The sequence below is a fragment of the Eretmochelys imbricata genome, chromosome 3 (assembly GCF_965152235.1).
Source record: "Eretmochelys imbricata isolate rEreImb1 chromosome 3, rEreImb1.hap1, whole genome shotgun sequence".
Classification (NCBI taxonomy): Eukaryota; Metazoa; Chordata; order Testudines; family Cheloniidae; genus Eretmochelys; species Eretmochelys imbricata.
Window position 1 is genome coordinate 82498697 of NC_135574.1, and position 16949 is coordinate 82515645.

The window sequence follows — 16949 nt, forward strand, 5'->3', positions numbered from 1 at the left end:
CTAGTCTAGAACCTGGGAAACTCAGGTGCAATTCCCTGCTCCACCAGAGGCTGTCTGTGTGATCGTGGACAAGTCACTTAGCCTCTCTGTGCCTCCACTTCCCATCTGTGAAATGGGCATATTGGCACTTCCCTACTTCACAGCAGTGTTGTGAGGATAAATACATAAAGATGGTGTGGTGCACATTTTCTGCAGTGATGTAAGCCAGACAAATAGATATAATAGAGCGCTCAATGCCTTGGAGAATCAGTACATAAAGACGATTTGAAACAAGTCTATTTGATTTCTTTTGGCTGCAGCAGTGCGTTACGTCTCTTGGGGACAAAACTCTCTCTTCAACAGGGCTGGAGGCATTGGAGATCCAATTTTTTAAACATTTGGATTGGCTACATTATATATTTCATAACTGCTGTGCCACTGTTACTCACTTTGCAGTTCCATTGTTTCAGATCCTGCTATTGTTTCCTTCTCTTTGCTGAAAGTCTTCTGTATTTGGTAAAACTACAGTCTGAGGAGGGGAAGGACTGGGATGAAGAAACAGATTCACCAGAACATTTTCAGATTAAAGTTGAAATGCAGTGCTACCGTACTAAAAACTGGGAGCCAGCTAGTGGAGTGATAGTAGCAGGAGACCTGGGTTCTGTTTCCAACTCTACACACAAACTTGTTGTGATGCTCGGGCAAATAATTTAATCAGCTTGTGATTCTGTTTCCCCATCTGTAAAGCAGAGTTAGTATTATCCAAGCACTGGAGAGCATCTGGAGATTTTTTGGTATAAACATACCCCAAAGGTGCAAATGTTGCTACTAATAAATACTTAGCGTAAAACAATCAAAAAGTTCCAGTTCCAGTGGACTGACGTAATACACTGGTATTTATCATGCACCCTTTTGGCACCACATAAATAATAACTCTTAAATAAAACAATAAATAGTGTACCGGAAAATAGCTAGTTATCCCGTATTAAAATAAATAAACCACAACATCCTACAGTAATTGTTCAAAACACCACTACTTGTTATAATGTTTCTACAGTATTTTGAACAGTTACTATAGAATCCTTCAGTGTTTCCATAGCGGACACCAAAGCCTGTAATTGAGCTGGATGTGTGTTTAATGCTACTTTGTCATTCGCTTACATTATTCACAAGCATGTTACTAATGTGAAATCTTAAAAGGTGAAGGGAACATTTTTTATGGAACCTGGATAAAGGACTTGGGAGATGTTCTCTAGCCATTGGTGAATCTGTTTCTAGTGTGTATGCATGCACAGCACCCGGACCTCTGGATGGCCACTTAAAAATTTGAATCAATCGCATGAGGGGACAGTGAAAAACCAGGTGCTGGATGAGTGGTGAGGGCAGGGAGAAGACAGCAAAGGAAGGAGAAAGTATCAGTGGGCGGCGAGAGAGGCACTGGAGATGGTGCAAGGTGCTATGGTAAGATTAGTATGGGATGAAGGAGAAAATTCTTCACCCCTAGTAAGGCAAAGTCTGGCAAGGGAGGGCAAGATGGATGGATGGGGAGGATGAGGAAGGTGTCATAGAATCATAAAATCAGAAGACTGGAAGGGACCTTGAGACCTGCACTCATGACAGGACTAAGTATTATCTAGTATCAGAGGGGTAGCTGTGTTAGTCTGTATCCGCAAAAACAACGAGGAGTCCGGTGGCACCTTAAAGACTAACAGATTTATTTGGGCATAAGCTTTCATAGCTTATGCCCAAATAAATCTGTTAGTCTTTAAGGTGCCACCGGACTCCTGGTTGTTTTTAAATATCATCTAGCCACCCATAGTCATAGTCATAGTCATAGGAACAAGGTAGAACATGGCAGAGAGGGAGGAGACTGGATAAGAGGGACCATCAAAGGGATGGAGGGGAGGGGCTAAAACCAGGCAGTTTCAGATTAAGGCAGGATTTTTGCCAGGCCCTGTGGTTTGAGGGCAGCCTCCTGCAGCATTGGGTCTGAGCAGCAGACAGCACAGCACATGGCTGATTACTACTGGCTGGGAACCTCTGGCTAGAAGGGGACCCTCGGAGGAGCCAATACACCACAGTGCCCTCAACCCCTCACCTCAAGCATTGGCGAGGTCTGACAGAAGGCAGTAGGCAAGCAGTAGCAGAGGGTACAGCTCTTCCAGATCTTTCCCTTCTCTCTTTTCCGATTCTGGTTCTGATTCAGTAACACACTTAAGCATGTGTCTAACTTTAAGCACATGAGTTGTCCCACTGAATTCAATGTTAGGCACATACTTAAGTCCTTTCTGAACTGGGCTCTGAAGTCAACAGGAATCCTTCCAGTGGCGTATGGCTCATGTCCTTGGTGCCTTAGACTGTAAGCATTTCAGAGCAGGGATTGTCATGGGGCACAATGGGGCCCCAGCTTGCTTGAGGTCTCTCGGTGTTAAATAACAGAAGAGGCACATGTAATGAGAGGTTGAATAACATTATTCAGGAAGCCTTGGGGAGGCTTAGAAGACAAAGGATTTCCGACTGTAGGTGGGATCTTTAGTGCGTAGGTGTAACAGGCTAGCAATGTTACCTGGTCCTGTTATCATTTGTTGGCTGAGCTCGGAAAGGACTGAGTGGGTTTTCCTGACTCACAGAGCCAAGTGGCTGTTATCCCACCTGGATATAAGAGAAGCAGGAGCAGCTTGAGCAGAGAGAATGTAAGCCAAGGGTGAGCAGCCCTGAAGTGGGAGCTTGAGAAGCAGCCAGACCTGGAAAGAAAGCTTGAGGTGAACCTTACGTAATTGTAAATGTATTTGTTACGACAAAATCCCAGAAGAGGATGGCGCAAGAAGAGTTTCCCAGGAAGAGAATTAACCAGTGTTTGGGCTTTTCTTTAAGGAAGATTGGAAAAGGCACTACCTGTTCACAGGAGTCCCTGGAGTTTCTGTTTAGGATCTTTAGCAGTTTATTATTTTCTAACTTTTGGCAATTTGCCATCTTTCAGAAACAGCCTGCGTGTCTATAATTTTCCGGGTGAAATAAAGTAACACGAGTAACAAACATGCATTATACATCTCCCTGCCTTCAGAAATGCACTGAGAAAACAACAGAGCAATCTGCTGCCAACAACACCCACCTAACTAACTAGCTTGTTTACACTTCCAAACACATTCTCCTTATTCATGCTCTTCCCACGGCACAGCTTGGTGGCTAGCTCCAAACACGCAGCGTCTTCCTTGGCAGGAGAAGAGATAAAGACCTACATTTGGTAATCTCCAGCAGCCCAAATCCCCTCCCCCCGAATTCAGAGCAGAATTTGGTCTACTGTCTTCATAACAAGAACTAAAGATGAGGCTGTCCTCACTAGGGCCTGGTCTACACTACATAGTTAGGTTGACATAAGGTAGCTTACGTTGACCTAATTTTGTCAGTGTCAGCCTTGCTCCCGCCAATGTAAGTGCCCCACTACAGCGACATAATAACTCCACCTCCACGAGAGGCGTAGGGCTTATGTTGGTTAGTTAGGGTGAGGCAGCATCTGTATAGACTCTGCGTTACTTACAGTGGAGCCATGAAATTGACAAGAAAGCTGGGCGGCCAGACCCCGCTCCCAGCTGGGAGTTGGAGCAAGAAGCCCCAGGCAGCTTCCTCCTGGTGGGGAACAGGGAGTGGAGGGTGGCCCGCCCGCCGGGAGCCTGTGAGGCAGCCAGGCTTAGCTGCCAGCAGAGCTGAGAGCCCGGGCTCTCAGCTCCCCAGACTGCTCCTCTTAGGTCGGTGGAAGTGCTCTTGCTGGGGACATACACCACAGACCCAAAGAGGTTAGTGAGGACATGCACCACTGCAGTAATTACTGTGGTGGCTGTAATTACCTAATATAGGTCAATTTACGATTCTAGTGTAGACATACCCTTAAGGCATAAAGTTCCAGTTCACTACCAGCGACAGGTTTTAAATCTTCTCTCCTCACCTAGTTTAAATGAAGTCTGTGGGCTCAGTCCAATTGCGACCTGGCAAGTGTCCCCATGACACGAACTAGCAGCCCAGCTGGCAGCCTCAGCAGAGAGCTGAAGGCATGGCGACTGGAAGTGAACTATCCTTCTATTCCTAGAAGAGGTTCCTCCAGGTCAGGTTTGAAGCCTGGGGAAGCTGGCACTGCTCCTGCCTGTGCTGATATCGTCTCATGGACAGAGACACGTTCCGTCTTCAGGAGTCTCAGTCTGGGAACACTCTAAACTCCAAAGTCTCTGAGAGCTGTCACTGCACTCCCCTGGAACCCTAGCTGTAATGCATTACACTGAGAGCCGGTCACAATTTTTCAAACCAAAAAGTGTCATTGAAAAATGGCCTTTTCTCCAAAAATACATATTTCTTTTTTAAAAATCCATTTTCCCCAAATTTCAAGTAATTTTAATGAAAACTTCTATTTTTTCCACCCAATTTCCCGTTTCTTTCCTCTTTTCTCATTGAAAAAGAAAAATAAGAGTGGGTGAGGGAAGAAAAAAATCAGAACACCAAAAAATGTGAATGAAATTCCCCAATTTTTTTTTGAAAAGTAAGTTATTTTCAAATACTTCCAAATGAAAACATTTTCAACAGTTTTGCAATTTCCCCCCATTTTTTTATCAGTTTGATGAATTACTTGAAGAGAAGCTTAGTTCTTGTTCTATTATTGCATTGCACCACAAAGGCCTTTGATGCATTTATCTTATATTTCAAATTTCATGTCTATTGTACTATATCCTAAAGCAACAGACACAATCATTAACGGCAGAGGAACCTGGGGAGTGGCAGGGTTGAGTATATGTACCTTGTACCCGGGTTTTCTTCCTCTCTTCTTTGGGATCTTCACTACTGGCAAGGAACCAGACGGCGCTGAATAGAGATTGTGAACAGCCATTTTCATCGGAGTAGAATGGAGTGGGGGTCTTCCTCGTTTTCTACCGGGTATTCTTGGAGACTGCATGTCAACAGTACCCAGTCTTGGAGGCAGCGAGGACAAGTGACTCATATGCAGAGGAGCTACAAATCAACAAACAACAACAAAAAACACCAAGCATTTTTTGTTGTTTACATTGAAAATAATTTTTCAAACCCTGCAAAAGTCAAGGCAATTTTTTCACTTTATTATTTTGTCTTACTGCAACCCTTACTCAAACAAGTTGTGCCACTGATTTCAAATGGGACTACCTGATGTGCAAGAACTACTCCCAGGAACAAAGGGTGTAAGATTGGGACCAAGGGAAGTATGTTAAAGAAAGGCAATTTTCCACTATTATGGTTAAATATTTACTCTCTGCAATTTTTCTAGCATCTGTTACTGAACTACAATAAGCAGGTTTCTGTCACCATGTTCTGTCTTTCCCTCACAACTCCGTGAGGGCGATGGAGTTGAGCAGGTTTAATGGAGCAGAATCTAGCCCATTTTCTCGCATTCAGCTTTTAATAAGCAAAGTAAGTGTACAAACATATGCAAAATATTGAGGGAATAAAAGATTCTTCACAGCTTCTGGCAAAAAAAACACTAACGAAAGATGTGAAAACCCAAAGAAAAATTGAATTTTCATATATTTGTCTGTCCAGCCATGTGTTCTTCTGGACTACAAATCCAGGTCCCATTCCTCCCATTACTGGTTAGTAATGCAGTGTTGCCAACTAGTGTGATTTTACCATGATTCTCATAATATCTGGTGGTTTTCTTAAAACCCCACTCCCTGAGGAGAATCCCAGCTTTCATTGTTAAAAATACATTTCTAGCCCTCATGGTAGTAGAGAAAAGCCTGAAAATATGCTCCAAGTACATGGCTAGGAAAGCAGAAGGCAATTAAAAAGAACCCCTCCCAAATTATTTTTAAAAATCTCATGATTCTGGAGACCTGGTTTGTGATTTGAATGCTTATGGCTGACAATATAGTACTGTAGACCCACTTACTTCAATTGGATTATTTACAAGAGTGAGCAATATGCCTGGTAATAAGTGTTTGCAAGAGTAGGGCTCAATATATCATGGAGGTTCAAAAATATTTTGCCTAATCAAAAGGTTGAATATAAATTTCGAGTACATGATTGACAAACAAGACTCCCATTGCTGCATTTATTTGTACTTTTTTTTTTTTGGTTGCTGTTTATTACTGGATCAGAAAAAAAAGCCCCCAACACCCCACAAAAATAGATTTACTTTTAACATGTTAACGACAGTCTTTTAGTACAATGATGGGGACTTGCTCAGTGTGAACAGACCCATGACGTACTGTAAGATTTGCAGACCAGTTAACAAATCATTAGTGCTTAACACCAGCCGCACAACACTCAAGCAAATGGTAGATGCCGTACACCAGAGCAAAGCAAATGCTGCAGGATAAATATAGAGTGTCTAAATTAACAGAGTGGCCAGGGGTGGTGCAGTTAGGCTCCCTAGATGAACAACACTAACTCAGGAACTATGTGGAAACCCACTGTGTAAATCTTATCTTCACACAAAGTCAAATCTCCTCTGTATATGCAGGTTGTTCTTGCACAGAGGCCGGGTTAAAAGCAGCAGGTTGAACAAGCGTGAGTCAAATGGAAAGGTTCTCTGTATCTTGAGCACCACAGCTTCTTTCCTTCCTTCTTATACAGTGCATAAAAGTATCTTTTACTGTGATACTTTCTGAATGATGCCTTCGGATCCTCTACTGCCACCCAAAACAAAAATTCTTCTTGAGATTTCAGATCATCTTAGAATCAGGTGGTTTCCAAGGAAAAGAAACAGAAGATGAAGCATATCAACATCCTGGGTGTGACTCACAGACACAGACATCAAAGTTTGGCACAAAAAAGTTAGTTTTTTTCTTTTTAGTTTGCTTTTTATAAGGACTGAAAAAATAATACTTCACAGAGGAGACTCTCAGGCAGTCAGAAACCTAAAGTAGCATGGGTTTGTACTTTGCATATGTATTTGTTCATTTATGAGAAAGGACAAAATGACAGGGAATAAGGGCCTGATCCAAAACCCATTGAAGTCAATGGAGAGACTCCATGAGCCAATGGAAAGATGCCCATAGTCTTTCCTTTGACTTCACCAGGCTTTGGATTAGCCCTTACATCCCCACTCCAACCTTTGCATGTCTTATATTTGAATACAAAATGCTGTTCAGTGGACATCTGATACAGGAATAACCTGTTCAATGAAGTTACAGTCCATGTATGTATCACCTGGAGTGAATGCAAATGATGATCTGACATTTTAAAGGAATAAACCTCTTCAGTGAGAAAAAACATGTGAATGGATTCACGTAATAAGCCAGTACAGTCAATATGATTCAAAGAACCCTCTCTTCTTGACTATATTGAGTACATTCAGAGAACAAATTGACTTTGTAAGCCAAAGGATCCTCACTATTGAACTTTTTCTGTATTTATCTACCTACCTGAGGCATTTCTAATGCTCCTAGCACTGTTGTTTCCGGGACCCAAGCAGTAAAGTACAATAGAAGCTATAGGGTGTTCCACACAAGGCATAACCAAATGGCAGGGTATGCAATTATACAAGTGTGTCATCCTGACAACACCACTTTGTATGTTCTTGTACAGTACGTACACGTTCCTGCCCCTGGTGCATTGGCATGAAGTCCATCACCAAGAGCCTCACTCTAAAGCCCAGGTGTTGATAGAACGCCCTCTCTCTTCACTGTTCAGATCACAAATGCCTTAACAACAACTGAAAATACAGTTGCTCTAAGCCATCCCCTGGGATAGTATTACACTATCACATCAAGAGTCTATTTTATTGAAGTTAGTTTTATGAAGCATAAAGTTCTCTGAGCACAGGCCTAGGAACTGGCAAGTGGAGAAAAGATGGTGGGGGAGGGAGTGTACTGCTAGGGTAATGAACACACTAAAAGTGTGCTAGTCTGAGACTGACTTTGTTTCCAATGTTTGATTTTCAAACACCAAAAGCATAATAAACCACAACCAACCACACACGCTAAAGCTGCCAATGAAAACAACATACATGTAGGAAGGTGGTTAGGACTGATGAGCTGAAACCGCTGGACAGATGACGTGACTACTGTCTCTGAACCTCAGAGGCTTTCTTATCACAAAGCCACTTCCTGTTCTCAAAAAAGCGCCTCTTGCAATGGCCTGAGGGGAACGTGCCTCATGGAACCTGTGTCCGCTGCTCTGTGTGTTTTACTTTGTCAGTGTCTGGGTGGGCGCCTGTCACTTCCTCATGATCCAAGCGTTGTAAATAGAATTCTGAATGTCCCCAGGAAACAGGGAAACAGTGTCTTCTTTGGTTTTGTTTAGTGATTTCTATTCCTTCTGTGGGAGTGACCCACAAAGGCAGCTATGTCATAAGCCCTTGGTGTGGATGATATAACTGTTTCTTGGGAAGATTGCCAGCGTCTTTCTGTTTGAATTCTAAGATTCTCATCCACGTGCAATGGCAATAACTCTGACATACTTGCTATAATATTTCTTGTGTTCTAGATTCCTTGTGCATAGTTCTTGTGTAATTACTACAGTGTCAATTATCTTATGCCCGAGAAGCACATCAAATGTTGGCAATAAAGTTTTTGTCCTCTGCCCAGGAGACTATGAACTAGTGATCTCTTGAATCTGCCAGGACTTCTTAAAAAAATCAAGATTTTTTATGTCTGTACTGGCTTCCCGGCTAACCCATTTGACTCTGCATACCACGGTCTTGTATTTGAACTGATGCACCAAAACCAAAAACTCATCTACTGTATAAATATATTGTAATTACTACATTTAATTGCAAAGATGACCAACAACCTGATTCCTCTCTCATTTACATTAGTGTAAATCAAGAGCATCTCTACTGAAGTCAGTTGTCTTACAATGATGTAAAACTGGTGTCACAGAAGAATCAGGTCCTTTTTCTTCCCTGTATTATTTAATGTATTTAAATTTAAATAGCAATATTTTTAAAAAGCCCATATGAAAAGCTCTAGCCATCTTAACAGTTCATTAGATTTACAATCACACCAACCAGCTGCAAAAATAATCAGATACAAATTATTCCAATTAAATGCAGCAAATGCCTTTAATATAATGCTGAAGTTTTGCTTTGAGATTTTAAAGGTACTTTGTTCCTTTGTCATGGCACATTTTCTTATCTTTTAGACAATTCCAGCTCAACAATTTTATGGTTTTTTTTTTAAATTGAAAATCTCAAAATTAAAACAATATGTACATGGCCCACTTCTGATCTCACTTTATTCCAGTTTTACACCAGTGTGACTCCACTGAGATCAATGGAACTATTCCTGAGAATCACTGGTGTATATGAAATCAGAATCAGGCCCAATGCTTCTGTTGAGCTTTATTTGTATTCTCTGTTCTGTGGGGAAAAAAAAAGGCCTTCTTTGTCCTATGGGAGCTGATGAAGGCATTGATAAACCAGGGATCCCCAATTACAGAAAAGAAAATAGCTCTCTCTAATATGAAAAGCTACAGGCCCACTGAAGTCTGTGAAAGTTTGGTCATTGATGTCTGTCGGGCTGGAGTTTCACCCTGACCATGCAATGCCTACAACAGCTTATCTTTTATCACTGGTAGTTTTCTTTTTCTTCTCTTTGATTTGATCAAACCCTTGCTTGGCTTCCACAAGTTGGAAGCCCACACAAGACAATGCAAGCGTTGAACTAGCGATCTGTTTTCATGGTCTTCAGTAGATCATTGTCCCTGTGATGGAGGGACCAGCTCCCCTTCCTTTCTAAAGTCCGTCCACGAGATCCAAATACAGGCCTCGCACTCTGTAACATATTGTATGATCAAAGCCAGTAAGGGAGAAGGAAATGCCATTCAAATGCAGCCTCCTGGCATGGTTTTTTCCTGTGCTATTCTTCCAGAGTTAAAAGTTCCTGTGGAGAGTCAGAAACTTGATCTGCTGCAGATCAGGTGCTGACTCATGCTTGTTAGAGCAGCTGCATGCTAACCTGGGAGGCTTTATAGATGCCTTTGACCCTGCAGGAAGAGCTCAGCAGGGATGAACTTCCTGCTGAGAAATGCACTAGCAAGTTCTCCCCTCCGTCCCAATTGCCCATGTCTGTGATTTCATTTGTAATTTGCAAGAGGTACCATCAAACATGATTGCTTATTGGTTTTTTAAAGAAGGATCTTACTCCCTTCTGGGTCAGTCAGGGGCAAAGCACATTAAAGCCTCCCCTTGTCTAAGATGGAGAGCCTGGAGTGGGATAGGGAGAGTATGTATTCATCTGTGCTGGGAGGAGGCTCTGAAGCATGTTGTTGCTGTGGTAAAACACACCCTCTCAGTCAGCTGTAAGGCCAGAGCTACTTAAGAAGAGGATGCCATGGCACCTAGAAAGTCCAAGTACAGCTGCTGGGAGCTGAGGGACACAAAAGCAGAAGTCAGTGTCTGTACAGCGGGAAGGGCTGGTGCTTCTCTGCATTCAGAGTAGGTCTGAGGCACTGCGTGTCTCCTTTTCCTTAAGCACCTTTTAAATACTGGGCACTAGGCATCTTTCATTCAACCTCTGCCTCCCAAATCATTCCTTGGGGCCTAGGGAGACGCTGCTCCTTCACTAGAATTCAGAACTCCCTCTCCACAGCCGAACCGCTATCACCACCCACCTCCCCAAACCACTGTACTCAGGGAGAAACCTTGCTTGGCCCCACTTAAGTCAAGAGGAGTTTTGCCATTGGACGTGGATTTGACCAACGGAAGCAGATTTCACTCACAGATCTTCGCATTACTGGCATTCTCAGCTTGGGGAAGGCCAAGGATGGGAATAGGAAAATACTGTCAATAGGCATTAGCAAGTTACAGGAGGAATCTTACTGGATACCATCTACACTCTGCTTGGCCAGGGTGATGAGTTAGTATAATCTAACTTACTTCTCCCTCTCTAGCCAGCACCATGAGTTACTGTAGATCTGATAGGTAAGTAGATCTGTAATCTGTTTCCCCCAGGTTTAGTATTTTCTGATAGACCACAAAGACCCTTTAGTAATAAAAGCACATCTCTAGAATAAATGCAGCTTTTTAAACCTGGACTCCAATAACGGCAAGAGTTGAAGGTGCAAATAACCCCTGGATAAACCAAGATGATGACAGTATAGCCCTGGTGGACTATACCCGGTCTTGTGCAGATACCAGCCTACCCTGATTGACACATGGAAAGTTTTAGTAATTCCAGACTCAAACTCAGGAAAGGATGGACTATTAATTCTCTGGAGCTAAATCACACCACACAGACACAAAATGGGGCAGATTGTGTCCATTTCCCAGTTTCTTAAGAAGAATGCTTTAGTTTTTCAATACACTCTCAGGCCCCAGTCCTGCAAAAGGATCCACATGCCTGTGCTGAGCTCTGATGACTTCAGTGTTATTTGCCCAGACATGAAGATCTATGCAGGTGGTTTCCTTTGCAGGATTGGGGCCTCAGTCTACCTGTGTATTGACTCTTCCCATTTTCATATGTTTCAAGTCACAGAACCTTGGAGTCCTAGAAATCTCCAGCTGTTGAAACCTGCTGCAGTTCTTCTCACCCTCAGCTCTGGGTAGTCCTTGACCTTTGTTTGCAAATAAGGGATAATGGGCTTGTGATTCTTGCTCGTTTCTTTCAACCATCAAATTGTAAAGAACACAATATATGCATATTAAAAATGTAGCCAAGCAAACACTTTGCAGCAAGTAATTTGACAAATTTCCCCTCCTTTTCGGCTCTCAGAATGTGTCTTTTGACTGTGACCATAGTCATAAGATGACCATCTCTCCCAACACACAGGGAGAAAGGTTGATGAGAATGTCATGCCATGCAACGGTCTTTTGAAATGGTTACCTGCTAAGGCACATTTCATAGCTCATCTCTTTTTCGGATATCAGGAGTTAAGGTTAGAGGGGATTGTTTGTTCTGGAAAGTCTCCTTTTTCTTTGACCCTTGATAAGAGATTCTGGGCTGTATGTGCAACATGAGCCAAGTGGAAGGATACATTTAAATAAATTACATGAATGCCGCACATATCATCATCACATATAGATATATCATCTCTCACAGATTTCAGTGCAGCTTGAAAATATGATTATTTATGGCACTCTATAGTGCCAATTGATGGGGAAGACATTTTATTAATAGGTGTGAGGTTCTTACTCACAAGTCAGACACTTCCAGGGCTGTCTTTACATACCTGCATTAGCTGTAGACACAAGGTTGCCATCCAGCCTATATACATTAGCCAATCCTGAGTATCACAAGTTTAGCATTTGGGATAATTAGAGTCTTGTATTCGTTTTTGTCAGGGTTCCCTCCCTACTATGAACTCTAGGGTACAGATGTGGGGACCCGCATTAAAGCCCCCTAAGCTGATTTCTACCAGCTTAGGTTAAAAACTTCCCCAAGGCACAAATCCTTTGTCCTTGTACGGTACGCTGCCACCACCAAGTGATTTAGACAAGAATCAGGGAAAGGACCATTTGGAATTCCTATTCCCCAAAAATATCCCCCCAAGCCCTACACCCCCTTCCTGGGAAGGCTTGAGAATAACATAGCAACCAAATAGGTAAACCAGATTCTTAAAAAACAGAACTTTATTATAAAGAAAAAAAAAGTAAAAGAAGCACCTCTGTAAAAGCAGGATGGAAGGTTACTTTATAGGGTAATCAGATTCAAAACACAGAGGATTCCCCTCTAAGCAAAACTTTAAAGTTACAAAAAACAGGGATAAACCTCCCTCTTAGCACAGGGAAAATTCACAAGTTGAAAACAAAAGGTAATCTAACGTGCCCTGCCTTATTACTTACTCTTTTTGCAATATTGAGACTCACTTTAGGATGGTTTATAGGAGAAGGAGTTTTCTGACTTGGTGCTTCTCCGCTTCCCAAGAGAACACAAAAACAAAGAGCACAAATAAAGCCTCCGCCCCCCCCCCCCCCGCCCCAAGATTTGAAAGTATCTTCTTTCCCCATTCGTCCTTTTGGTCAGGTGCCAACCAGGTTATTTGAGCTTCTTAACCCCTTACAGGTAAGGAGGAATTCTGTGCTACCCTTAGCTGGATGGTTATGATGCCCCCCCAAATCACAGACGGTGCTGGACAGCCTGTACCACACTGGCTGTGATTTCTTCCTGGAGCTCTAGGAGAAAACAGAGTTAATAAGAGTTAATAGGCTACCCTTAGCTGTATGGATATGACTTTTAGACCTTACACTGCCAGGTCATGATCGTGTTGTGAGGCTGAGTTAATAAAAGACTGTGTTGCATTGCAACATGATGCATTGCCCTCTTAGAATGTACATTATGAAATTGAAACTCACACATCATGGATAGGAATGGGCTGAGATTTAGTTGCATGGGATCCCTCTAATAGGGCCCTTCCTCAAGGTAGAAGCATGGTCTAGTCACTAAAGCATAGGACTGAAAGTCTGTGTTTTATTCCCAACAGCTTCCTGTGTGCCCTGTGACAAGTCACACACTAAATCTCTCTGTGTCTCAGTTTCCTTGTGTGTAACCTGGGGATTAGTATTACGGTAGTGCTTAGATGTCCCAAAAAAGATCAGAGCTCCTTTGTCTTACATACTCTGTAGACACAGAATAAGAAACAGTCATTGCCCATAAAACCATGCAATCTAAGTAGACAAGACAGACACAGGCACAGAAAGGGGAAGTGATTTGCTCAAAGTCCCACACAGGCCAGTGGCAGAGTCAGCAATGGAGCTCATGCCTCCTAGTCTAGTCCCCTGTCCACTGGACCATGCTGATTAGTAACAATGGCAAAACATGCGGATACTTAGGTGGACATTTTTGCATTAAAAATATTTGCAGTTTTTTGACCATTTTATAGCGGGGTGAAATTTTTCATAGATTCAAAACTCCAATTAAAAGCTGTCACAAAAAGTTTGGGGGGGAAAATGTCCTGCAGCTCTGCTCTCCAGGCTAATAATATCTGTTAAATGGATAAACAGTTTATAAACTGTCTGGATACTACAGTGAGGAGTGAGGAATAGAGCTAGGCATGAAAGGCCTTTTCTTCCCTGGTGTTCACGGGCACTGAGAATGTGGGACTCTTATCTCCTGCTGCAGCGGGTGGCCTTATATTGCTTCCTTACTGCAGCATACTGGAGATTTAACTCTCCTTGATAGAATTCTAAGTAGTACTAGTGTCCAAAACAGAGTACACATACATACATCCTTTGCTGCACAGACACAGTTTGCCCACATTGTCTAATACAATCATTCCAGGGCGGAAAGATGAGCGGCAGAGGTTGCAATGCTGGTAATTGTGGCACAGGAGAGATATTCATCAGTGTGGCAAGTCAGGTTCTGCTACACAGCGAGCATAGAAGAGTCTTGGGTTTGGGTCGGGTTTTTTTACTGCTGCATGTTTCTGGAGGACATCTGGTTTGCAGGAGCTGGAATGGGTACAGAGGGCAGCCTGAAACATTGATGAATAGGATGTTTCTGATGGTTGCAAACTATTGTTTGACTTCTCACACATAACTCACACATCTATGGAAACACAACTGGCCGTACAGCTGGCGTCAACCTGTTTCCCTGCGTGCACATAACTTTATACAACTGTAGACTATGCAACAAAAAACATGGCAAGAGGAATCAGGTGTAGCCAAGCCATTTATGAATAATTCACTGAAAAAGCAAAGGCAAACTTCCTCAAGTGGAAAAATCTTTTTTAACTCTTACATTTACCTTTATTTTGTAAAGGTTCAAAACCGTTTATGCACAGCCAAGTCACAGCAGATAACAGGCCCTAAGCAACTTTTCAATTATATGTGCCTTTGTCAACTGCTTCACCTTATGAAGTATTTACTTATTGGAAATCCCAATGACTATCAATTCACAAATTGGCTTTGCAGTGATCTTACTTTAAGTCTGTGCAAATGGATCGTTTGTTCTGTACTTGCGTATCCACGGTCCCAACGTCATGGATTGTCAACGATCCTGGATACACTTGGGCTGTGGAAGAAACTGGTGTTCCACAATAATGGGGATGGGGGTTCTTACTTTCAGGGATTGCGTCTCAAAGCTGGAGTAGGTAACTGATAAGAAATCACACAGTGTCAATCGGGACCTGGAAAAAAATGTCTGCTTCTATCCTCGCTACTAGGAGCAAAGAGTGGGAGAAAATGGGTCCTGGTATCATCCCGCAACATGATTTTTTGAAGTTGAATTCACCAGTAGTGACACTTTGCTGTCCTTCGGGAGCTATTCTTTTGAAGGATAGTACCCCAGTGACACTGGGAAAGCAGTAGCTGCATGCCCCTCTAACTTAAGTTTGGTTAATGAGCCAGAAGAATCTGAAAACCTTGTGAGAATGGGACCCATAGGAGTAGCAGTGGCGAACAACTTCTTTGATCTTACCTTTCTTGATTTGGTCTGACGTTTTTGTTGCAGACTAGTAGCCTGTGGTAGTGAATTGGTGGGATGAGGCTTTATGGAGAAAAAGAATACAGGCAGAGCAAAAAAGGAAATATGTGAACAATTGATCTGACAAGGTCACATGAGTGGCAGGGCTGTTCTGCCGTGACAGTCAAACCAAACGTGTGCAAAACGTGCTCAGACTGAATGGTGAAAACAAAGGCAATTTGCTTTCTCCCTCTCTCCCCCTCTCTTTTTTTAAAGGTTTTTTGGTGAGTGCTACAGAAACACTAGTGATATTGTTGAGAAAAGAGAAGGAAGCTGGTGTCTAGACTCACCCTATAAAGGCCACAGAGTATGCGGGGTGGCAGATCTTGTTGTGGATCTGTGCCTCGGAATGTGGTTTATGATTTACAAGACAAGCTCTGCCTTAATCCTAAGCAGAATGAGTGGCCCCTCCGCTCCCCCACCAACAAGCTCAGAAGAAGTCTCCATCCTAGAGGCCTGTGAGGAGGAGGGGGCCATCCCAATTTGCTAAAAGGAGCATCTCAAATTCAGCATGCCTAAATCCTGGAGCATGGTAAAAGGAGAATGCTGACTGGCCTGGAGGAGCAGTCCATTTCCCAAGTCCCCTTCCCAAGGTTAGCAGGCAGAGAACAAGGTGCTTATGGCTAGCCATAAAGAGTTCGATATCTACCCCAATGTCCCTCTTAAAATGTGGCGCTTTGGAGGGCCATCTATTGCACACCTCCATCTAAAATCAACTGTGACGTTTTGATTGTGAAATTAAATCCAGACTCAGTGCATTTCAAACAGGAAATCTTGTTCTGCTGCCTTCATTTCCTGGTTTTGAGCAGGGATGATATGTTTAGGGCTGGATTTGCCCCTCTGGGGGTGCACTTGGTGTGCGTGCATGTCCCTACCTGTATTCCAGAGTGGCAGAAAACGGACAGCCCTGCTGCTTTCTGATGCTCACATGCCTGAGCAGAGCCTTCCTCAGCCCTGGCCTGAAGTAATGAGATCAGGGCCAGGATTCGTTCTGCGGAGTCTCAAAGTAAGAGTGGTTCAGTCATGGCTTCCTTCAGCCAAATCCCAGCTAGCAACCACAACTACAGGATGGGCTGTCTTCACCCAGTCCCCGGAGAAGCAGTCTAACTCAGTGTCTGCCAGTAACTTGGCAGCCAGCAGAGCCCTGCAAGGGAAGCCAAGAGCTCCAGTTTCCCCTTTCTTTCAGGGTCTCTGCAATGTTTCTATTCTCAGAGCCTCCTGACTTCCTTTGTTTCCTCAGTGGACTGGCAATCAAGAGATGATTTCTCTCTTTGAGAACGGGGAGAGCCTTACTCTGTCAGTCTACCACTGTCTCTCCTTTAGCTTCCTGCCCTAATTAGCCCAAGTGGGAATTCCCCCAACCTAACTGACAAGCTGAGAAGCTTTTCTGGAGCAGGATAGGTCCTTTCCCCTGTTCCCTTGGCAAAGTGTTATGTCCTTCCCTACCTGACTCAGTGTGAGGCAAGTACAACCCATCACAGCCCTTCTCTGCATTCCTGGAGGCATTTATACCTGAAGGAGGGTGGGCGGTGCTACTGCCACCAGGGGGGTTGCCATGGTAAGCAGCTTTCCAGTCCTGCTGGGAGTCTATCAGCAGATCTCCCGAGCATC

At 43.2% G+C, this 16949-nt stretch overlaps 1 protein-coding gene across 1 annotated transcript in view; it reads right to left on the reverse strand.

The window, feature by feature from the left end:
• Nucleotides 1-16949, reverse strand: part of SCML4 (Scm polycomb group protein like 4) — a 103106-nt gene that overhangs the window by 51818 nt on the left and 34339 nt on the right. The window contains exon 2 of the mRNA XM_077811699.1: nt 4763-4974. Coding sequence (XP_077667825.1) covers nt 4763-4963 — 201 coding nt within the window. The 5' untranslated portion in view covers nt 4964-4974. The remainder of the gene's footprint in view (nt 1-4762; nt 4975-16949) is intronic.